The 23465-nt window shown below is 42.4% G+C and overlaps 1 protein-coding gene across 5 annotated transcripts in view; it reads left to right on the plus strand.

Moving 5' to 3' along the window:
- LOC130367907 (G protein-coupled receptor kinase 5-like) overlaps nt 1-23131 on the plus strand; it is a 94168-nt gene extending 71037 nt beyond the window's left edge. For 2 of the 5 annotated variants that reach the window (XM_056570899.1, XM_056570895.1), the window contains exons 10-16: nt 2821-2858; nt 14095-14184; nt 14281-14489; nt 15633-15770; nt 18435-18572; nt 19791-19922; nt 22009-23130. In XM_056570899.1, the coding sequence (XP_056426874.1) occupies nt 2821-2858; nt 14095-14184; nt 14281-14489; nt 15633-15770; nt 18435-18572; nt 19791-19922; nt 22009-22113 (850 nt within the window). In that variant the 3' untranslated portion in view covers nt 22114-23130. Of the gene's footprint in view, nt 1-2820; nt 2859-14094; nt 14185-14280; nt 14490-15632; nt 15771-18434; nt 18573-19790; nt 19923-22008 lie in introns of all 5 variants that reach the window. The other 3 variants (XM_056570898.1, XM_056570897.1, XM_056570896.1) reach the window with 2 other exon arrangements.
- The last annotated feature ends 334 nt before the right edge of the window (nt 23132-23465 follow it).

The raw sequence follows: 23465 nt of genomic DNA on the forward strand, positions 1-23465 counted from the left end.
CACGTGGAAAATGGAACTAATTGTAGTACATTTTAAGTAGTGAATCTGCTTTATTCTTTAGATTGTCTCCGGGATACGTGGCACCAGGGCTCAAGTCCTGCAGGAAAGCATGGGAACGAAGTTCCTGCACTTTTTCCCCTGCAGGGACGCTGTTCCCATAAGGGTAGGGTCACACATGCCAGGTTTTGCTACTTCGAATTTTCCTTCCCATTGACTTTAATGGGTAGGAAAATACGCAGCAGCAAATACTCGGCTAAATACAGTACATGTGACCCTACTCTTAGCAGGAGTCCTGCACAACCAGCACTTGAGTGGAAATCTTAGGTAAGTTCCCACACTTTTTTTTTCCCAGGACTTGACCCCTGCGTGGCACCAGGTGACTGCCAGTCCCAAAAGAGGTAGCGGCATTGCCACGGAAGACATACGTAGTTACTCACCTCCTTTAACTCCGGTGAGGTTGCAGGAGCTTTAAAGAGTACCTGTCACGATCTTGTTAAATGTTATAATCCCCCCCCAGTTCACTGCCCCCATCATGATAAACCACCCCCTGCCTTTATTTTTATTATTTTTTAGTTTTCTACCTTGATATCGCTTTGTATTTTCTGCTCAGTCTCAGACTGAGATTCACAGACTGAGAAGGGGCGTTCCCCAGAAGGGGTGACATCATCTGAAGCCATACAGGGAAGAACTTTGCTACACACAGCCCAGAGCCGTTCAGTGTGAGATGAGCTATGATTGGCTAAGGCTGCACCACCCTGACTGCATTTCCTGCTTTTGGACTTCTGCCAGGCCAGCAGGAGTCCAAAGTCTGTGCAAGAGATGGAGGAAATGTGCTCTGGACAAGAAGGGAAACAACTAGTGGCAGCTTTTTTTTAAACACAAATAAAACATAGAAAACTTCATTTAAAAAATAAAAAATAAAATAAAAAAAAAAGTACATTAGAAAGATTTTTTATTTACCATAAGGAGTGCAATAGCAAAAATTTGTTCTAATTACAGTGTCCATTGTCCGGCGCATATTTGAGGCTGCAGATTTGTTTAGTCAATTAGTTTAGATTGAAATCTGCAGCTTCAAATCCTACGCATCAAATATGCACAGGATACTGTACGTGTAAATACACCCTAAAGCAACAACACAAAATATCACTGTCTCCATCACAGAACAGTGGGCAAACATTAAAGTGTACCTATCGTCAACAAAAACTTTTTATATAATGTAGATAATACAATTATATGTATATTTGTAACATACATTGGTTAAAAATTGTGTATATTTTTGGGTGAAAAAATGCTGTCCCTGCAGCTATTGTCTGTGTGTCTCTATGATGAGTCCGAAAACAGGAAGTGAGGGCGGGACAAGCAGGGATCTGTACAGACTCCTGGCTTGTCAATCATCCTGATGTATGAGCCGGGAGCATGTTATAGAGCCTCAGTGCACACTGTCCTGCTTGTCCTCAGTGTACAGAGCCCTGCTTGTCCTTAGTGTACAGAGCCCCGCTTGTCCTCAGTGCACACTGTCCTGCTTGTCCTCAGTGTACAGAGCCCTGCTTGTCCTCAGTGTACAGAGCCCTGCTTGTCCTCAGTGTACGGAGCCCCGCTTGTCCTCGGTGCACGGAGCCCCGCTTGTCCTCGGTGCACGGAGCCCCGCTTGTCCTCGGTGCACGGAGCCCCGCTTGTCCTCGGTGCACGGAGCCCCGCTTGTCCTCGGTGCACGGAGCCCCGCTTGTCCTCGGTGCACGGAGCCCCGCTTGTCCTCGGTGCACGGAGCCCCGCTTGTCCTCGGTGCACGGAGCCCCGCTTGTCCTCGGTGCACGGAGCCCCGCTTGTCCTCGGTGCACGGAGCCCCGCTTGTCCTCGGTGCACGGAGCCCCGCTTGTCCTCGGTGCACGGAGCCCCGCTTGTCCTCGGTGCACGGAGCCCCGCTTGTCCTCGGTGCACGGAGCCCCGCTTGTCCTCGGTGCACGGAGCCCCGCTTGTCCTCGGTGCACGGAGCCCCGCTTGTCCTCGGTGCACGGAGCCCCGCTTGTCCTCGGTGCACGGAGCCCCGCTTGTCCTCGGTGCACGGAGCCCCGCTTGTCCTCGGTGCACGGAGCCCCGCTTGTCCTCGGTGCACGGAGCCCCGCTTGTCCTCGGTGCACGGAGCCCCGCTTGTCCTCGGTGCACGGAGCCCCGCTTGTCCTCGGTGCACGGAGCCCCGCTTGTCCACCCTCACTTCCTGTATTTGGACTCCTCATAGAGACACACAGGCAATAGCTGAGGGGACAAAAATATACACATTTTTTTTCACCAATGTATATTACAAATATACATATTATGGTATAATCTACATTATATAAAAAGTTTTTGTTGCCAACAGGTAAACTTTAAGGAATGAATCCTCATTAGGATTGACGATTAGGGGAAGGGTTTATATATGGTGTAGACCCCACAGTGGCAGATCTAATGCTTTTAAAGGGGTTATCCAAGATTAGAAATACAAAGCTGATTTCTACCAAAGAAAACGCTACACCTGTCCTCAGGTTCGGTTTGGTATTGCAGCTCAGTTCCATTGAAGTGAATGGAGCCAAGTTGTAATACCACACACAACCTCAGGACAGGTGTGGTGCGGTTTGTGCAAGAAATTGGGTCTGGTTTTCTATTCCTGGTTACTGCAGGTTTTAATTTTTAAAATAAAAAAAATGTTTCTCTGACAGCAGATTCTTGCCAACTCCACTTTATAATGTATATTTATTTAATATTACTATTATATTATATATTTATAATAAATATAAAATATATATTGTGTTATTATTTATGTAATTTCCCCCCCTTTCTTTTTAGGGATTTGAAACCAGAAAATCTTCTTTTAGATGATGATGGTAAGTAACCCATATATCATATGATTTAGCCTCTTAAGGACGCAGGGCGTCATAACTGGTCGGTCCCGGCGGCTAATGAAAGCCGGGACCCTGGGCTAGTAGTGTGCGGCACCGATCGTTGTTCCATGCACTATTAACCCTTTAGACGCTGCATTCAGAGTTGATTGCCACGTCTAAAGTAACAAAAATACACTCTTGGCAGCTCATTCTGGCTGATCGGGTCCATTGCGGTGAAATCGCGATGTCCTGATCAGCTACAACGCGAGTGGAGGGTCCGTTACCTGCCTTCGGCGCTTCCGATCGGTGATTGAGCGATCGACTGCCGATAACACTGATTATTGCCATGTTAATGCATGGCAGTGATCTGTGTAGAAGATCAGTGTGTGCAGTGTTATAACCCCTAGAGGGGGCTATAACATTGCAAAAAAAAAGTGTGAAAAAAATTAATAATGATAATTTAACCCCTTCCCTAATAAAAATAAGAATCACCCCCCTTTTCCCATTAAAAAAAAAAAAAAACTGTGTAAATACAAAAAAAACGTGGTATCACCGCGGAAATGTCCAAACTATAAAAATATATTGTTAATTAAACCGCACGGTCAATGGCATACACATAAAAAAAAAAATCGCAGCGTATTTTTGGTCACTTTTTATATAATGAAAAAATTAATAAAAAGCGATCAAAAAGTCCTATCAATACAAAAATGGTACCGATAAAAACTTCAGATCACGCCCCGTACGCGGAAAAATAAAAGAAGTTATAGGGGTCAGAAGATGACAATTTTAAACGTATACATTTTAGTGCATGAGTTATGATTTTTTCCAGAAGTGCGACAAAATCAAACCTATATAAGTAGGGTATCCTTTTAATTGTATGGACCTACAGAATAAAGAGCACTGCGTAGAAACGGAAGCCCCCAAAATTTACAAAATGGAATTTTTTCTTCAATTTTGCCGCACAATTAATTTTTTTTCTGTTACGCCGTGGATTTTTTTGGTGAAATGACTAATGTCACTGCAAAGTCCAATTGGTGGCGCAAAACATGGAACTAACTTTAGGTGCTAAATTTAAATTGCAAAAACAGAAAAACCCTGAGTCCTTAAGGGGTTAATCATCATTCAGATACAGTTTGTAGGAGGCACATACTTTGTTAAAGGGGTACTCTGGAGGAAAAACATGTTTTGAAATCTACCGGTGCCGGAAAGTTGTACAGCTTTTGTTTATTATTTCTCTATAAAAATCCTAATCCTTCCAGTACTTATCAGTTGCTGTATGCTCCAGAGAAAGTTGTGTAGTTCTTTCCGGTCTGACCACAGACATGCTGGGAGTTGTAGTTTAGCAACAGCTGGAGGCACACTCGTTGGAAAAATGCTGTTGGCTTGTATTATTACAGGTGGGGATTTATAGATTGACTGAGAAGTAATCTAGTTACATGTAGTATTAGTTTAGGATCCTCCAGTAAATGACGTAACCACATAAGAATGGATTTGGGATCATTATGGTATTTTCCGAGTCCCATACTGAAGAGCCGATTATCTCTTTATGGCTTAGTGATCGGGCTTTTATATAAGACGTCATGGGTTCAGGTTTATCAGGCTGTGACTAATAACGCCCCATCAGACTAGTGGTCCATCCAGAGTCACTGATGAATATATCTTCTGTCCACAGGGAGGCGTAACCTCAAGTTAAAAACTTTTTTTTTTTTTAAATCAACTGGTGCCAGAAAGTTAAACCGATTTTTAAATTACTTCTATAAAAAAAATCTTAATCCTTCCTGTACTTATTAGCTGCTGAATACTACAGAGGAAATTATTTTCCATTTGAAACACAGAGCTCTCTGCTGACATCACGAGCACAGTGCTCTCTGCTGACATCTGTCCATTTTAAGAACTGCAAACATATGCTGTTCTGGACAGTTCCTAAAATGGACAGAGATGTCAGCAGAGAGCACTGTGCTCGTGATGTCAGCAGACAGCTCTGTGTTACAAAAAGAAAAGAACTTCATCTGTAGTATTCAGCAGCTGATAAGTACAGGAAGGATTAAGATTTTTTTAATAGAAGTCATTTACAAATCTGTTAAACTTTCTGGCACCAGTTGATTTAAAAAAAAAAAAAAAAAAAAAAAAAAAAAGATTTTCACCGGAGTACCCCTTTAAGTAACAGTGACTCTCATTTTACAGTGACTCCTTCACTGCATTAGTCTAGGGCAGTGTTTCCCAACCAAAGAGCCTCCAGCTGTTACAAAACTACAACTCCCAGCATGCCCGGACAGCCAAAGGCTGTCCGGGCAAGCTGGGAGTTGTAGTTTTGCAACAGCTGGAGGCTCCCTGATTGGGAAAACGCCAGTCTATGGAGTTGAAAAGTTGGATCTATCTGCTGTCACCATTTCAAGACCTCTGCTTACTGTCAGGGAGTGGAAAACTTCATTGTTCATATCCAGAGGCTGAAGCCGGGTGCACACATTGCTGCGGCCAAAACTGTGTCGACGTGCATAGCTGCGCAGCTATCAAACTGTGTGCGGCTAAAAGCAGCATGATGGGTAATGGTCGTGCAGGTTTACAGCTTTTACCCACAATACAAATGGGCACGTCAGCACAGTATCGGCTATGGTAAGTGCGCTTTGCTTTAAAACCTGTTCGAGAATATGCAGCAGGGTTCGTCACAGTGTAACAGAGATTTCTCTTTTTTTTTTTTAGTTAATACACGATCACTGAACTATAATCAAGATGCACTGATATATATAGTAAGAGCTAAACTGAACAGAATTTCACAGCAGGAGTAATATTAGCTCATTAAAATGTGACCTTTTAATTATAACCAATAAAATAAATAGTCCTAATAAGAATAAATCAAAGTACACAACGTAGGTGAGGTCAAGAGACAGACTTGATACTGTCCCAATACTGAGCCCTCACCATACACTTCAGTTGGATTTCCTACACAGCAGAATAGACACACACAAAAACTATTCTTAAAGGGGTACTCCGGTGGAAAACTTTTTTTTTTTTTTTAAATCAACTGGTGCCAGAAAGTTACAGATTTGTAAATTACTTCTATTAAAAAAAATCTTAATCCTTCCAGTACTTATTGGCTGCTGAATACTACAGAGGAAATGGTTTTCTTTTTGGAGCAGCTCTCTGCTGATATCACGAGCACAGTGCTCTCTGCTGACATCTCTATCCATTTTAGGAACTGACCAGAGCAGCATATGTTTGCTATGGGGATTTTCTCCTACTCTGGACAGTTCTTAAAATGGACAGAGATGTCAGCAGAGAGCTCTGTGTTCCAAAAAGAAAAGAATTTCCTTTGTAGTATTCGGCAGCTAATAAGTACTTCAAGGATTAATAATTAAGATTTAAGATTAAGTAATTTACAAATCTGTTTAACTTTCTGGCACAGTTGATTTAAAAAAAAAAAAAATTTCCACCGGAGTACCCCTTTAATCCCGATGCGTTTCCCCCCCCCCCCCCTCCCCTATATGGATAAGGCAGAGCAGTGCGGGGTTCATCAGGGGAAATTATGGTGGGAAAAACAAAAACGGAGCAACAAAAGAATATGCAATCCGTATTCGATGTAGCCGACCAATGGTTACTGCTAAAAATAAATTGATACAAGATCCAATGAGGACCACTCACTCGGACCTGTTGATGGTATCGTTGGTGTTGATGGGGTAAGGGAGTGGCTGATAGATGAGAGCTTATCCCCTCCTGGCCTCCTACCCTTCATTTAAAAATGAATAAATAACAAGAAAAAAATAAGTAATAAGTTTTGGTCAGTAGAGGGTCCATTGCTCTAGTCCTGTGTTCCCCAAACAGTTTGCCTACAGCTGTTGTAAAAACTACAACTCCCAGCATGCCGGGAGTTGTAGTCTTACTACAGCTGGAGGCACTCTGTTTGGGGGGGGGGGGTGGGGGAACTTCTCTAGTCACTTAGGCAAATTCAAAGCTTGTGGAACCAGGAGGTACTTATTAAGATATTTGGTGTGTTGGACGTATACGCCATCTTGTGGTAGAGTCTTAGAACTGCTATGTCCTGTAGACTTTGCAGTTGAAGGGCTGAAAAGTCAAACTTGCAGTTTTTGCTGTCATTTACCTCATAGGACAATATTGTATTACTTTGAGGCTTAGAGAGTACCTGTCATGAAATGTTGCACAGTAAGCATTCTAAAAAAGTTCCTAAATGTTATTAAAAAAAATTATATTTTCATGTTTAATTTCAATTTGGAAAACCCACCACTAGGGGTCTCCCTACATGAAACTGTTGCTAGTCTGTTATAGATTTCGGACTCATGCTCGCTTGGTAGGAGTCTGAAATCTCAGACTGTAGCTGGGACACGTGACAAGCACAGAGTTTCTCCCTGGAAGTTTGCGACTAATCGAATTTACTGTAAGTTCGCACATCTCTAATGTGTAGTTTTATGATGTTACCACTTTGTGGTGGATGGGATTTTTTCAATCGCATATACAGTAAAACTGTTATATTGCTGTGTACGGTCTTAGTAAATCTGTAATAGGGGGGTCCGAAAAATGGCAGCCATGAAAAATGATCTGCACTCTTCAGTTTTGCAGTGGGGTGCGGATCGATTGCTATAGATTGCTGCATCTAGACAGCCATCCTGTGGTAGCTGATGGTGGGTTTCAGCTGCAGATTGCAGCCCGCACCCACAGTATATGGAGCTGGCCCAGCTAGTGAGCCCACTCCATACCCTGATCGTACGTCCACTGTAAATATAGAGCAGACTTTGTCAAAGAGACAACCGCCTTGATGCCACAGTCACTATGGATCGTGCCATCTAGATGGTTAAATGTCCGGGATTGGATTTATCCTTGATCCATGTGCGAGCGTGTGCTGTGTATGGAGTGGGCACGGCTCCTGACCATACACCTTTCCCAGTTGTACATCAGATCTACTTTGCTTATTTAGTTTCAATGCCAAACAACACCCCACAGCTTAGGGTCCTGGATCTTTTTGATTCTTTGGAGTATTGAGATTTATATTCCAATAGATCACCGCTACAATCCATTAACATTGACTACAGTTGCACTGATGTTTTATTTGAACTTAAAGGGGTACTCCACTGGAAAACTTTATTATTTTTTATCAACTGGTGCCAGAAAGTTAACAAGATTTGTAACTTTTTTCTATTAAAAAAATCTTAATCCTTCCAGTACTTATCAGCTGCTGTATGATCCACAGGAAGTTCTTTTCTTCTTGAATTTCCTTTCTGTCTGACCACAGTGCTCTCTGCTGACACCTCTGTCCATTTTAGGAACTGTCCAGAGTATGATAGGTTTGCTATGGGGATTTCCTCCTACTCTGGTCAGTTCCTAAAATGGACAGAGGTGTCAGCAGAGAGCACTGTGGTCAGACAGAAAGGAAATTCAAAAAGAAAAGAACTTCCTGTGGAGCATATAGCAGCTGATAAGTACTGGAAGGATTAAACATTTTTAAATAGAAGTAACTAACAAATCTGTTCAACTTTCTTGCACCAGTTAATTAAACATTTTTGGTTTTCCATTGGAGTACTCCGGGGGAAAATAAATGGTTTTTAAATCAACTGGTGCCAGAAAGTTATACAGATTTTTTTAAATTACTTCTATTTTAATATCTATGGTATGGGGGATTTGCTCCTACTTGGGACCGTTCCTTACACCGACAGAGGTGTCAGCAGAGAGCACTGTGGTCAGACTGGAAAGAACTACACAACTTCCTCTGTAGTATACAGCAGCTGATAAGTACTGGAAGGATTAAGATATTAAAACAGAAATAATTTACCAATCTATTTAACTTTCTGGCCCAGTTGATTGTAAAACATTTTTTTTTTTTTTCCCCTTTTAAGTATCAAAAAAAAAAAACGTTTTTGTTGTTTTGGGACAGTACATAGAACTTTATTTTACAGACAGTGTCAATTTGTGTACATAACATCGATTCCCGTAAGGGGAAGAAGAGAGTAGTCATCATCCGTGAGTTCAGCCAACATTTAATTGCTTTTGCTTCTCTATGGAGCCTGTGTTGGGCGGACGCCGCTTACGCCGGCTCTTCTTGGGGTCGGCCCACCTCTGTAATTTCACAGCGGAACCCTTCATCAGCTCAGTGGTGCGGACAGGAATCTCATTCATAGGTTGTGTTTTGTGACATCAGCTTTCGTGGGGCGTCCAGTCAGTGTAAATAAATAGGAAGGCGTCTTCCGGATGGGGCGGGCGGATCTGTTATTTTCGATTTGATAGGAAACAAGTCGCAACTTATGTGAAACGGCTATTGTCCTCTGTAGTAATTGTTCCTGGGACTTCTCTAGAGCTGTACTTGGGCTCCCGGTTTTTGGGACCCCAACACGCCAGTCAGTAAAACAGAGTTGTCTACACAAGCGTTTCCCAGCCAGGGTGCCTCCAGCTGTTGCAAAACTACAACTCCTAGCATGCCCGGACAGCCGAAGGCTGCCCGGGCATGCTAGGAGTTGTAGTTTTGCAACAGCTGGAGGCACCCTTGTAAGGAAACACTGCCTGACACAATACTTATGACCATGAGATTTATGAATCCACAAATATCTTTTGTACATTGCAGCAGGGGCTTATTCAACAGGGGATGGAGGTTCTTGACCATACTAGCAAAAGTATCTACATTATATATACATACACGTTAAAGGGGTATTCCAGGGGAAAACTTTTTTTTTTTTTGGAAATTACTTCTATTAAAAAATCTTAATCCTTCCAATAATTATCAGCTGCTGAAGTTGAGTTGTTGTTTTCTGTCTGGCCACAGTGCTCTCTGCTGACGTCTCTGCTTGTCTCGGGAACTGCACAGAGTAGAAGAGGTTTGCTATGGGGATTTGCTTCTACCCTGGACAGTTCCCGAGACACGTGTCATCAGAGAGCATTTAGACAGAAAAGAACAACTCAACTTCAGCAGCTCATAAGTACTTAAAGGATTAATATTTTTTTAATAGAAGTAATTTACAAATCTGTTTAACTTTCTGGAGTCAGTTGAGAGATATATATATATATATATATATATATATATATATATATATATATATATATATATATATATATATATTATACAGCAACAGAAGAATGCAGCAGCGCACTGCCATCACAAAGATATAGATGAAACATGAATATGCAGTTAAAACATGGAGAGCTATACAGCTATGGTGTAATAGATGCAAATGTGAAACTATGAGTGAGGCACTTAGCTCGCAAATTTGTCTCCGCCGGCGGTCAAATAGCTTGGACCGTCCCACCACGATAAGGTGGCCTCATTGGGACGGACCCTACACTGTGAATATGCCTCTGTGTGAACAGTTCAGTAAGCATGGCAGGGTCTGGAACATCCAAGCCACCTTATATACACCTGATAGAGGTGGGTGGGGTGCAAGGCCAACATGGAGGTAGCCACTCCCCCGTATGTGCAACACAGACAAAGAATAAGTCAGCCAGCACTTTAGTTGATACCAAACTATTATATGGACCTGGCCTACAGGTGCACGCTACTAGGCTAGATATACAGCAACAGAAGAATGCAGCAGCACACTGCCAGCACAAGGATATAGGTGAAACATGAATATGCAGTTAAAACATGGAGAGCTATACAGCTATGGTGTAATAGATGCAAATGTGAAACTATGAGTGAGGCACTTAGCTCGCAAATTTGTCTCCGCCGGCGGTCAAATAGCTTGGACCGTCCCACCGCGATAAGGTAGCCTCATTGGGTCGGCAATATATATATATATCAAGTTTTTTCCTGGATAACCCTTTTAAAGGTGCCAGTATGGTCTCAATCCTGCGGTAATGTAGACACCCCTCTAAATGTAGCAACGCCTATTTATAGACTCCAAAATGAAAGAGAAAAAACATTTTTTATATATACACAAAAAAACGGAGCTACTGCTATTTTGTAGTGAAAAAATGTATATTTTTTTTATTGTAACAAGTGACATTAAAGGGGTTCTCCACCATAAGGTGAATTTAGTATGTACCTGGCAGACAGTAATGGACATGCTTAGGAAGGATCTGCGCTTGTCTTGGGGATAAAAGGCTATGTTGTGAGATTACCATAACACTGTGGCTAGCTTTTTGTGAACTGGTATTTCCTGTTTGAGTTTCCTTCTTTGCCTACAAATCCCACAATTCCATTTTCCTCCCTCCCACACATCAGCCACCCCACCCATTGAAACATAAATGAGCTGCATCCATTCAAAAGACCTGTGGTTTTCAATCAGGGTGCCTACAGCTGTTGCAGATTGATCTCTCTCCCACCAAGCGATCCCTTCCATTGAAGCAGACAGGCTCCCTGTCATCAGCTGACTAGTGGTCAGGTCTCGGCAGCATTGCAAGCTGGGAAAAATCTGAGACAACAATCATTTTGTATGCTGGTAAAAATAAATATTGGGGTAAAAAAACACAGAAGAATTGTGAGAAAACAGTCACACACAGGTACTAACATTACAGCCCCTGTAGCAATCAAACATTTTTTTCCTGGAATACCCCTTAATTTAAAACACATTATTAAAAAGAAGGAAATCAGCACAGAAAAGGCAGCAACCCTGGGACATGATATCATTTAAAAATACAAATAGATACATAATAATCAGCAAATGGGAAAACGGGACAATTACAGCCACTACTGTAGTAAGATACTGCATACTGGGAGCTTAAAGGGGTACTCCGGTGGAAAACATTTTATTTTATTTTTTTACAACATATTTGTAAATTACTTCTATTTAAAAATCGTAATCCTTCCAGTACTTATCTGCTACTGTATGCTACAGAGGAAGTTCTTTTCTTTTTGAAATTTATTTCTGTTTGATCACAGTGCTCTCTGCTGACACCTCTGTCCATGTCTGGAACTGTCCAGAGCTGGAGAGGTTTGCTATGGGAATTTGCTCCTACTCTGGACAGTTCTTGATACGGACAAAGGTGTCAGCAGAGAGCACTGTGCTCAGACTGGAAAGAAATTCAAAAAGAAAAGAACTTCCTGGAAAGCATACAGCAGCTGATAAGTACTGGAAGGATTAATATTTTCAAATAGAGGTAATTTACAAATCTGTTTAACTTTCTGGCACCAGTTGATTTTAAAAATAAAATTGTTATTCACCGGAGTACCCCTTTAATAAAATATAATGAGCTATAAAGTTTGAAGTGCTGGTATAAGGGGGAAAACTCTCTGGTAAAGTGAAAGCATATAGAAGTCTCAAACCAGGGAAAAACAAAGAACCAGACCAGTCAGGTAAATACCATAATACATACCTCAACGCTGGAAAGTACTACAAGTCCCAGGATGCCGCCACCCCTACACGTGTTTCCGTCCACTGACCGCGGACTGAAACGCGTGTAGGAGTGGCGGCATCTTATTGAATTTGAGTAGCTCAGGCTTTTGTATATATTTTCTTATATACACATCAGATGCAGCACAGTAACAAATATTTGTGCAGGAACCTACTAAAAGACCTGACTTCTCATCCTTCAAAGCATCAGGTCACATAGGAAGAAGCAGGACCTGAGAGACAAATAAGGGACGGTGAATATATGCACCTGAGGTGAATGAACTTACGATCCTTTTATCAGAACTTTTGGGGTGCTGCTTCTTCATGTGTGACTATATACCAGTGATTCCCAAGCGGCGGTCCTCAAGGTCCCCAACAGGTGATGTTTTCTGGATTTCCTTAGTCTTTCACAGGTGATATAGTTATGGTCAGCGAATCGGGCATCACCACAACTATATCACCTGTGAAAGACTAAGGAAATCCAGAAAACATCACCTGTATATATACATACACATACATACACACACACATATATATATATATATAATATATATATACACACATACACACACACACACACTCTTAGCTTTTGTACAGGATTTTTCTTAGAAAGTCGTCTGTGCACAGCAGAACAGGACTGCTCCGGCCAGCAGTGAGGTGAAGATGTTATGTTACGCTCTCTGCCATCTGCTGGTGAAATGTAAACATTACATGGGAAAACAGCAGATATGATGATCAGGGCTCCCAAACTTGAATGACTATAGCCGTTGTAGCGGCCACTTTGGTTGCAGCACAGTCTTTACCATAAAATCTGACAGAACTGGAGCTTTGCACATTTTACTAGCATTTACCCCCAAATCCTCAGTTAAGCAAAGTTGTCTGGACTTTGACCTATAATACAGGGATTGTAGAGAGTAAAAATACTCCCGTGTTATTTAAGTCTGTGCAAAGGGGGATGAAAAAGTGAGGCTGCTGACCCACAGTGCAGATAATAAAGCCTGTTGGGCATGTGTTTGGGGGGCGGGGTAGGAATAATGGTTATACATGGGTTTCTACACTACAAATCCAAACCAAATGGAATATTTTTCTTGGTCCCAGAGCTGCTTTGATGCTATGCACCATGCTTACAGGAGTACCCTATTTCCGTTAAAGGGGTACTCCGCCCATAGACATCTTATCCCCGGGTGCAGCGCCGGAGACTTGTGACGGCACGGCTGCGCCCCACTCGTTACCTTATGGCCACGTACCCTCAATTCAAGTCTATGAGAGGGGGCGTCACGCCCCCCCCCCCACACTTAGGCTTGCATTGAGGGACGTCACGAGTCTCCGCCCCCCCCCCCCACCCCACCCCATCCACACCAGCTTAGGCTTGCATTGAGGGACGTCACGAGTCTCCGCCCCCCCCCATCGTCAGTCATCCGGCACGAAGCGAAGTTCACTCCGTGCACCGGATGTCTTGGGTGCCGCAGCCGAGATCACAGGGGTCCCCAGCGGCGGGACCCCCCACGATCAGACATTTTATCCCCTATCCTTTGGATAGGGGATAAGATGCCTAGGGGCGGAGTACCCCTTTAAAGTTTGGTGGGGGAAGTGAAACTTTTCGACCAGCCAGGAGACACTTGAATGTATAGATCCAAAGCATTATGACAAAGGACTATGTTTGAGGACTATGATAAGTCCTGTATGACATGGACTCTTATTGCCTCCGCATACAGGGGTCTTCATATACTATACAACCTGATCAGAAGAAGAGTCTAGATCAGGGTTTCCCAACCAGGGTGCCTCCAGCTATTGCTAAACTACAACTCCCAGCATGCCTGGACAGCCAAAGGCTAACTAGGCATGCTGGGAGTTGTAGGTTTACAACAGCTGGAGGCACCCTGGTTGGGAAACCCTGATCTGGAATTACATAATGGAAAACATTAGTAGAAACTTTCAGGATTTACTTCTCATTCTTCTTTTCCTCTGTGCAGGTCACATCCGTATCTCAGATTTGGGGTTGGCTATCAAAATTCCAGATGGCGAGAGTATCCGCGGGAGAGTAGGAACTGTGGGTTACATGGGTAAGCAGCTGCAGCTGGCGCGTTTCCAGTGCCTTCCGCACCCCTAGTCATTATGATGAGGCTGATGGCTCATCCTGTGTCCTCCTCTTCTTACAGCTCCCGAAGTCATCAAGAATGAGAGATACACATTTAGCCCTGACTGGTGGGGGCTGGGCTGCATCATATACGAGATGACCGAGGGGCAGTCTCCGTTCCGTGCCCGAAAGGAACGGGTAAAAAGGGAAGAGGTGGAAAAAAGAGTTCAAGAAGAACAAGAGTCGTATTCTGATAAGTTCACAGAAGACACAAAGTCTATATGTAAGATGGTAAGTGAATAGCTGTGCTGCCTCTATAGACTAGGACAGTGTTTCCCAACCAGGGTGCCTCCAGCGGTTGCAAGACTACAACTCCCAGCATGCCCGGACAGCCAACGGCTGTCCGGGCATGCTGGTAGTTGTAGTTTTGCAACCGCTGGAGGCACCCTGGTTGGGAAACACTGTACTAGAAGATGTTAAAGGGTTACTCCAGTGAAAAACAATTTTTTTCATATGAACTGGCTCCAGAAACAGATTCGTAAATTACATCTATTAAAAAAATATCTTAATCCTACCAGTACGTATCAGCTGCTGAAGTGGAGTTCTTTTCTTTCTGACCACAGTGCTCTCTGCTGACACCTCTGTCCATGTCAGGAACTATTCAGAGCAGGAGGAGCAAATCCCCATAGCAAACCTCTCCAGCTCTGGACAGTTCCTGAGACGGAGGTGTCGGCAGAGAGCACTGTGGACAGACTGGAAAGAACAACTCAACTTCAGCAGCTGATAAATACTGGAAGGATTAAGATTTTTTTTAAATAGAAGTAATTTACAAATTTGTAATCAAAGCCGTCCCTACATACACTGATTCCTGAGTTGGTGCTGGTGCATGTATTTAGGAGCCAATCTTAATAATCAAGCTACAGACTGCCAGATTTGCAGTCTCTCAGACCCCAATAGACATTTTCTCCTGCTCTGGACAGTTCCTGATACGGGCATCAGGTGTCAGCAGAGAGCACTGTGGACAAGACAAAAAAGAAATTCAAAAAATAAAGATTTCCTCTGTAGCAAAAAGCTGCTAAAAAGTACTGGAAGGGTAAAGATTTTTTAATAGAAGAAATTTACAAATCTTTTTAACTTTTCTGGCACCAGTTAATTTAAAAAAATAAAATAATAAAGTTTTCACCGGAGTACCTCTTTTAAGCCTTACCAATATGGAACTTATTTTATTAAAAGCAAATGTCAAGTTTTAGTGTTTCCCAACCAGGGTGCCTCCTGCTGTTGCAAGACTACAACTCCCAGCATGCCTGGACAGCCTCTGGCTGTCCGGGCATGCTGGGAGTTGTAGTTTTGCAATAGAGAGATCTTTATCCAAGTTATTGTCCCCACCCTATTGTGTGACGCCTCTGACTTCTCATTGTTCTGTCCTTTTTGCAGCTATTAGCCAAAGACCCAAAGCAGAGGCTGGGGTGCAGTGACCAAGGTGCAAGCCAAGTGAAGCAGCATCCGTTTCTCAGGAACATCAACTTCAAGAGGCTGGAAGCTGGAGTCATAAAGCCGTCCTTTGTGCCAGATGTATGTAGCTTCTATGATATTTGTAGATTCTCATCCTATCCAAAACAATGGCCCGTGCCCAAAACAAAAATATAGGGACCCCTACCGGAGCTTTTAGGACATCCTGTTCTAAATCAATAGGTATTAAAGGGGTACTCCACTGGAAAACTTTTTAAATGAACTGGTGCCAGAAAGTTAAACAGAATTGTAAATTACTTCTATTAAAAATCTTAATCCTTACAGTACTTATCAGCTGGTATATGATCCACAGGAAGTTCTTTTCTTTTTGAATTTATTTCTGTCTGGCCACAGGGCTCTCTGCTGACACCTCTGTCCATGTCAGGAACTGTCCAGAGCAGAAGAGCATTTTCTATGGGGATTTTATGCTGCTCTGGACAGTTCCTGACGTGGACAGAGGTGTCAGCAGAGAGCACTGTGGTCAGACAGAAAGGAAATTCAAAAAGAAAAGAACTTCCTGTGGAGCATACAGCAGCTGATAAGTACTGGAAGGATTAAGCTTTTTAAATAAAGTTAAACAGATTTGTAAATTACTTCTATTTTTTTTATTTTATATTTTTTATCAACTGGTGCCAGAAAGATTTGTAAATGACTTCTATTAAAAATCTTAATCCTTCCATTACTTATCAGCTGCTGTATGATCCACAGGAAGTTCTTTTCTTTCACCTCTGTCCATGTCAGGGACTGTTCAGAGCAGGAGAGGTTTTCTATGGGGATTTTATGCTGCTCTGGACAGTTCCTGACATGGACCGAGGTGTCAGCAGAGAGCACTGTGGTCAAACAGAAAGGAAATTCATAAAGAAAAGAACTTCCTGTGGAGCATACAGCAGCTGATAAGTACTGGAAGGGTTAAGATTTTTAAATAGAAGTAATTTATAAATCTGTTTTAACTTTCTGGCACCAGTTGATTTAAAATAAAATAAATAAATGTTTTCCAGTAGAGTACTCCTTTAAAGGGGTAAGCCAGTGGAACTGAACTCATCAGACATTTATCCCCTATCCACAGGATAGGCGATACGTTTTTAAATGCAAGCGGTCCACATGCTGGGGCCCCCCACTCTACAGGCCACGTTTCCAGAGTCCAGTGGCGGTGGCTTTATATTTCTTCATTTGACACTTGGCATTGTGCTTGGTGATGTAAGGTTTCCATGCAGCTGCTCAGCCATGTCATGAAGCGCTCGGCACACAGGTTTTATGCTGACTGGGGCTGTAGAGCAGTGGTCTCCGTGCTGCGGCCCTCCAGATGTTACAAAACTACAACTCAGGGCATGCTGTGAGTTGTAGTTTTGCAACATCTAAAGGGCCACAGTTTGGAGACCACTGCTATAGAGAAAAGAAGAAAAAAAAACTTGTACTCGCCTACACCTGAGGCTGCAGCTCCCGATTGGCTCCTTGCAGTCCCTTCCTGCTTGTGTCTCTTCTCTGCTGTAATAACGAGAAGTCTGAGCAGGACCTGCCCTGTTAGCCAATCACTGACCACAGTTGTGTGCCTTCTCGGCCAGTGATTGGCTTGGCAGACAAGTCCTGCTCTGACCTCTTATTTTGAAACAAGTGACTTGAAGGAGCCAAACATGAGCTGCATTAAGACCTGCCGGGGACTAGGGGTAGGCAAGCATAGCTTTTTATTTTTACTTTTATTTTTTTCCGCTCCCCCCCCCCCCCCCCCCCCTCTTAGCATTATATGAGGGGACACTGAATTAACCCTTTAATGCCAGATAAGGTTTGGTGTCTGCAGTTATTGATGCCAAGGGGTACTCCGGTGGAAAACAAAATGTGTTTTTTTTTTTCATTTTATTTTTTTAAATCAACTGGTGCCAGAAAGCAAAACAGCTGCTGTATGCTCCACAGGAAGTTCATTTCTTTTCTGCTGACCACAGTGCTCTTTGCTGACACCTCTGTCCATGTCAGGAACTGTCCAGAGCAGGAGCGAATCACCATAGCAAACCTATGCTGCTCTGGACAGTTGTCAGCAGAGAGCACTGTGGTCAGACAGAAAGGAAATTCAAAAAGAAAATAACTTCCTTTGTATTATACAGCAGCTGATAAGTACTGGAAGGATTAAGATTTTTGTATAGAAGTAATTTACAAATATGTTTAACTTTCTGGCACCAGTTGATTTAAAAAACAAAACAAAAATTCCACTGGAGTACCCCTTTAACAGCAAAGCATTGTCATCTTTTATACACTATATGCCCCTCAGCACTTGGTGACCCTGCTCTGGTACTTTACGTGGTCGAGCTGCTGTGGTTCCTAAACGCTTTTACTTCTCAATAATATCAACCACCGCTAATGGTGAAAGATCTAGGAGCGAAGATATATCTGGACCGGACTTGTTGCAGTGGTGGCTCCTATCCTAGAACCATGGAGTTATCCCTGGTCTCTATAGACCGACCCATTTTGTGACTACATTGGTCGGGCTGGATTTTATACCGCGTAGTCATGGGATTGTACAAAACGCTTGGACCCAATGATTTACGGCTGGGGCCCAATACGTCTGTCCACATAGATTCTGTTTAGTCATGTAGTCGGCCAAAAGTCCAATGTCCGGTCCCGTTTGCCCGATATGCCGTTTCAGCATATGGTTGTGTGCCAGAATATTGGATTACTGTTCATATATAATCGTTTGTTCTGATTTGTCTAAAATGATGTATTTTTACCCTCTTATAGCCCCGGGCCGTGTATTGTAAGGATGTGCTGGATATTGAGCAGTTTTCGACGGTAAAAGGTGTCAATTTGGACAAGACGGACAATGATTTCTATGCCAAGTTTGCCACTGGTTGTGTGCCAATCCCCTGGCAGAATGAGGTGAGGATTTTACATTACGTCAGTCACAGACTACTCAATTTGTAACAGACTTGATCAATATTTCCCAACCAGAGTCCCTCCAGCTGTTGCAAAACTACAACTCTCAGCATGCCCGTACAGCCTTTGGCTGTCCGGGCATGCTGGGAGTTGTAGTTTTGCAACAGCTGGAGACACCCTGTTGAAGCAATCTGATTGCTTTCTATGAGCAACTCCACCGCTCTTCCTCTGCACAGGATTTGATAAATCTCCCTCATTGTTGCTATTGTGGTTTCTTCTTCTCTGCTGAAGTACAAATGGCACGGACTGCTGCTGTATGAGCAATACTTTCCCCCGGCCGATAACTCTACCCCTTTACAAATGTACCGAGCAAGAGGGGATGAATCTGGAGGGGCGGGGTTATCGGCATGATCAAGCAGGATAAAGCAACGCATATACAGCACTTGAGATTAAATTACCATATTAGTAACAAGATGCAATAGCTCCAATTTTCACCCATTTAAGAAGCTTTTGTGCGGGACACACTGCGGGTTTCCCCTTAACGCTTTTGCTGGGGTTTCCCTTTAAATGGGCACTATCATTAAAACTAATTTTTGCTATTGCACTCCTTATGGTAAATTTAAAAAAAAATCTTTCTAATGTACTTTGTTTTATTTAAAAAAAAAAAAAAGGAAGTTTTCTATGTTTTGTGTTTAAAAAAATAAATAAAAAAAAAGCTGCCACTAGGTGTCTCCCTACCTGTCCAGAGAACATTTCTTGCAGACACTTTGGACTCCTGCTGTCCTGGCAGAAGTCCAAAATCAGGAAATGCAGTCTGGAGTGCTGAGGGGGGGTGTGTGCAGCCTTATCCAATTATAGGTCAGCTCACACTGATCTTCTCTGGGCTGTGTGTGTAGCAGAGTGTGGGAGGAAGTTCTTCCCTGTATGGCTTCAGATGATGTCACGCCTGCTGGGGAACGCCCCTTCCCAGTCTGTGAATCTGACCGAGATGGAGCAGAAAATACAGAGCAATATCAAGGTAGAAAACTAAAAAATAATAAAAATAAAGGCAGGGGGTGGTTTATCATGATGGAGGCAGTGAACCGGGAGGATTATAATATTTAACAAGATCATGAGAGGTACTCTTTAATGCTTTTGCTGGGGTTTCCCTCACTGTGTACATGGGATCAGCTGTCATTTTTATTAGAGTTGCCACTGATCTATGTGTTTTGACCCTTTCAGATGATTGAGACTGAATGCTTCAAGGACCTCAACATCTTTGGACCAAATGGGACGCGCTCCCCAGATCTGGACTGGAGGCAGCTTCCCGAACCGCCAAAACGTAGCCTGCTCCAAAGGATCTTCCGAAGACATGTAAGTGAAACTTGCATCTAAATGGTTTGTCCCATCTAGTAGTATGGTTTACTATGTTTCAATACCTCTGCTTGCTGTTAGTGAATGGAAACAATCATTTTAGAAAACTTACTGACCTCTTCCGTTTTTACATGTTACACTGTGCAAGTCTAGGCCAGTGGGTCCCAATCTTTTTTTTTTTCGGTTCACAACTCCCTTAGTGTGTGAGGATTTTTCCAGGCTCCCTAAAGTCAAATTAGCAGTTGGGTCCCCTCTAAACCCCCATATATATGAATTAGGCCCACCTCTGTACCCCCATATAGTAGTTATGCCCCCTGTAGTGTTAGGTCTCTCTAAAAAAAAGGCAATTTTCTGTGAACTAAGGCGGAACAGCAGAACACATCTTTCTTCTGTTGGGGACTCCTCCCCCAGAGCTCTTACCTGCACTGATACATTGTAACAAACACTCAGGGTAGGGGAGAGATTCGTGCTTCCCCTGTGTTTGAGGGACAGAGGATTATATGCAGCTCTAGCGTATAACTCAGGATCAGTGCAGGATAAGTAATGTAATGTATACAGTGACCCCACCAGCAGAATAGTGAGTGCAGCTCTGGGGTATAATACAGGATATAACTCGGGATCAGTACAGGATAAGTAATGTAATGTATGTACACAGTGACCTCACCAGCAGAATAGTGAGAACAGCTCTGGAGTATAATACAGGATATAACTCAGGATCAGTGGCGGATAAGTAATTTACGTATGTACTCACTGGGGGAGTTTTATTAAAACCTATGTAGAGGACGAGCGGTGCAGTTGCCCATAGCAACCAATTAGATTGCTTCTTTTATTTTTAAAGAGGCCTGTGGAAAATAAAAGCAATTTGATTGGTTGCTATGGGCAACTGCACCAATTTTCCTCTACGGGAGGTTTTTGCGCAGTTAGTTTTTCGCAAAATGTTGTACAATTTCAAAATGGACACTTGCGGTAAAACTGACTAAAAATGCAGTGAATCATTATTGACATTACAGTGGAAGTTATTTACCAAATGTGCCTTTAAAAAAATAATAATATAGGCTCAAAAAAAGTGTTAAAACATTCAAAAAAAACACTGCAAATTCATACCACCTCTGCCTTAGGAAAGTGATATCCTACAATAAGTTCTGAGGTGATTTTTCATTTCAATTCACCAAAATCTGTGCACTATACTGAAAAATTTGGCACAAGTAAGCCAAAAACACAGCAAGAAAAAAGGCAGGAGGAATAACTGCACAGTGCACACAGCAGCTCCAGGGTACGATACAGGAAATAACTCAGGATCAGTACAGGTCAGGATAAGTAATATTTATGTACAGAATTACTGCAGCAGAATATGAAGTGTAGCTCTGAGGTATAATACAAGATATAACTCTGTGTACATACATTACATTACTTATCCTGCACTGATCCTGAGTTATATCCTATATTATACTCCAGAGCTGTACTCACTATTCTGCTGGTGAGGTCACTGTGTACATACATTACATTACTTATCCTGTACTGATCCTGAGTTATATCCTATATTATACTCCAGAGCTGCACTCACTATTCTGCTCTGTATACTGATCCTGTAACCTCACCAGCAGAATAGTGAGTGCAGCTCTGGAGTATAATATAGGATATAACTCAGGATCAGTACAGGATAAGTAATGTAATGTATGTACACAGTGACCTCACCAGCAGAATAGTGAATACAGCTCTGGAGTATAATATAGGATATAACTCAGGATCAGTACAGGATAAGTAATGTAATGTATGTACACAGTGACCTCACCAGCAGAATAGTGAGTGCAGCTCTGGAGTATCCGTGTACATAGGATCAGTATCAAACAAGTAATTTATGTATGTTCACACTGACTCCAGAGCTGCACTCACTATTCTGCCGGTGCAGTCACTGTGTACATAGGATCAGTACAGGATTAGTGATGTACGGTACTTACGATACTCATCTTTTTACATATCTATCTGTAAATAAATAGTAAAATCCTATTCAAGATGGACTTATTGTTCATTTTAGGGACACTGACCACGTTTTTAAAGTCTTTTTTTTTTTGTCTTCTTTCCCCAGCAGGCTGACTATGGTATCACCCCGAATGACTCCTCCCTTTCAAACGCCAACACCACAAACCACCACTTCCAAAGCAGGACGGCGACGGCCGACGTGTCATCTTGACGGACTTTTCTAAGAACCTTTCCCCGAGCTGGTTTTTACCCAGAAGCCATCCAATAAGCCTCCTTTTCCTCCGTCCTACCCATCTTTTTCTCAGGTTTAGCCTTGGACTCTGTGCAAAACTTTTTACAGAAATAAAAAAAATATATATATAAATATATATATATATAAATATATATTTTAGGTCTTTTAAGACCAAACAGACTCATGGGGAAATTTATATTACTGCTTCCAGCAGTGGTGAGATCTCCGTTTTTTTTTATTTTTTCTTCTCATTCTGGGCAGATCACTGCTGAACTGTTTTATGCTAAGCTTATGGAAATATACAAGCTGTTTCTTTTTTTGTTTCTTTTTTGGTTTTTTGTTCTTGTTTTAATATTTTTTTTAATGTTCTGTATCCTTTTTTTATTGACTCTGTAATGAATTGTATAGAAGAACAGGATGAGTGGGAAGCCGTCCTGTCCGTATTCTCATGAAATGTGCGGAAATGAGAGATTTTCCTATTACTATGTAACATTGTATTCTTTTTCAGTTGCCTCTTTTTACCAGTGTTTTATTATTGGTCATTATTACAAAGTACTATTGGGATCCTGTCTCTTGCCCACAGTGGGGGTCGGCTACTTCTGTAAGCGGAACTTACGGTTTGTTGCCAGGCCCCCTCCTCCAGTGCTAGTGCATGTGAAGCAAGATTTGGGAGATAGGGGAGGGGCCTAAGCTGCTTTGACCTCAATACAACTCTGTCTGCAATGTCGACCAGGCAAGGAAACCCCCTTATTGCCAAATTGAATGCTAAAGGGGGCTAGGAAAAGCTGGTCTTTAGTTGTGTCTACCATGTTCTTGTTTGTCATCAAAATTTCCCCCCCCAATTCCAGTGTTTTCCATCTAGTGTGCCTCCAGCTGTTGCAAATCTACAACTCCCAGCATGCCGGGAGTTGTAGTTTTGCAACAGCTGGAGGCACACTGGTTGGAAAACACTACCCTGTACATTCATGTACTGTACCTTTAAATCTTTAAAGGGAGTACTTCCCTGGAAAACATATTTTTTTTTTTTTAATCAACTGGTGCCAGAAAGTTAAACAGATTTGTAAATGACTTCTATTTAAAAACATCTTAATCCTTCCAGTACTTATTAGCTGCTATATGCTCCACAGGAAGTTCTTTTCTTTTTAAATTTCCCTTCTGTCTGACCACAGTGCTCTCTGCTGACACCTCTGTCCATTTTAGGAACTGTCCAGAGTACAAGCAAATCCCCATAGAAAACCTCTCCTGCTCTGTACAGTTCCTGACATGGACAGAGGTGTCAGCAGAGAGCACTGTGGTCAGACAGAAAGAAAATTCAAAAAGAAAAGAACTTC

This window comes from Hyla sarda, chromosome 4, assembly GCF_029499605.1.
Source record: "Hyla sarda isolate aHylSar1 chromosome 4, aHylSar1.hap1, whole genome shotgun sequence".
Lineage (NCBI taxonomy): Eukaryota > Metazoa > Chordata > Amphibia > Anura > Hylidae > Hyla > Hyla sarda.